At 33.1% G+C, this 1,305-nt stretch overlaps 1 protein-coding gene across 1 annotated transcript in view; it reads right to left on the reverse strand.

Annotated features, from left to right (window-relative positions):
* Positions 1-1,305, reverse strand: part of TMPRSS15 (transmembrane protease, serine 15) — a 149,194-nt gene that overhangs the window by 92,288 nt on the left and 55,601 nt on the right. Inside the window, 1 exon segment of the mRNA XM_012642972.1 lies at positions 760-866. Coding sequence (XP_012498426.1) covers positions 760-866 — 107 coding nt within the window.

Raw genomic sequence — 1,305 nt, forward strand, 5'->3', positions numbered from 1 at the left:
TTTCTCCAATGTGTGAGTAAACTAATTATTCCCTAGGTTCCATTTCTACATTTTCTTCTATATCCTCATTTTATTTCTTCCTGGAATTTTGCCCCTACTTTCACTGGCTACCATGAAGAGTTTTGTGCATTCTGGGCCAGACTGAACAAAGTGGGGTAGGCAGATACGTATTATTAGCACATGTCCTATCCTTTCCTCCGCTTCCATCAGTGTCCCTGTATTAATGATGGTTGTGTTGTAACAATATCATCCACACCTACCATTTACTGAGCCTACCACCTGTGCTAGACACTGTTTTACCCATTTTTTTTGGTATCAGTCCTGCAAGAGACTGAGGAGCCAAGTGCACAATGAAAACAAGAACTGAAACTCTGTGAGTTTATTACCTATACAATGTAGGAGAAAAATAGTATAGTAATTTTCAGGGCTTCTCTGAATTTTGTTAACAGGCAGTAACATTTCAATAACACATGATAAATAAACATATGATTAAATTTCTTTGGCAATCTTCACATGATTTTTAAGACATCACGTAGAAAATGAACATGTGAAATAGTAACTATTTTGTTATGAAGATCACATAGAGCACTAATTTTCTAATTTTTATAATGAGGGCCAGTTGTGCCTTTTTTTTGTCCCTTCAGTGACATAAATTTCAAGTTCATATTCAGTTCTAAATAAAAGAGAAAACATATCACTCCAAAAAGTTCTCCATATATTTTCATTTCGATAGTGGATTGTATATTTGTTTTAACTTACCTCTCAAAATTTTGCTTGATCCTACACCTTCATAAATATTTAATAAATCTGTATAATACATATTAAGAAAATCGAAGTTCAGTTTAATGGAAAGCCCTTGATTTACACTGCATTAAAAGCAAAAAAATAGATTATGGTCACTCAACAGTTGTCATAATTCTTAATGCATTCTAGACTTCTAGACTTTGTATGTATTTTATTTTCTTGTGGTAAAAACCACATATCGACCTTGTTAACAAATTTTTAAGTGTATTGCCCAGTATAATTAACTATAAACACAGTCTTATACAGCAGATATCTAGAACTGAAACTCTATAACCATCGAACAACTCCCCACTGTTTATTCCTCCCAGCTCCTGGCAATCACTATTCTACTTCCATTTCTATGGCTGTGACTACTTTAGACGCTTCTTGTGAGTGAAGTTAAGCAGTATTTATCTTTATGTGACCAACTTATTTCACTTAGCATAATTCTCTTAATGTTCACCCATGTTGTACCATGTATAGAATTTCCTTCTTTTTATGGCTAAATAATATTCTATTTTA

The sequence above is a fragment of the Propithecus coquereli genome, unplaced genomic scaffold (assembly GCF_000956105.1).
Source record: "Propithecus coquereli isolate 6110/MARCELLA unplaced genomic scaffold, Pcoq_1.0 Scaffold192, whole genome shotgun sequence".
Taxonomy (NCBI): Eukaryota; Metazoa; Chordata; class Mammalia; order Primates; family Indriidae; genus Propithecus; species Propithecus coquereli.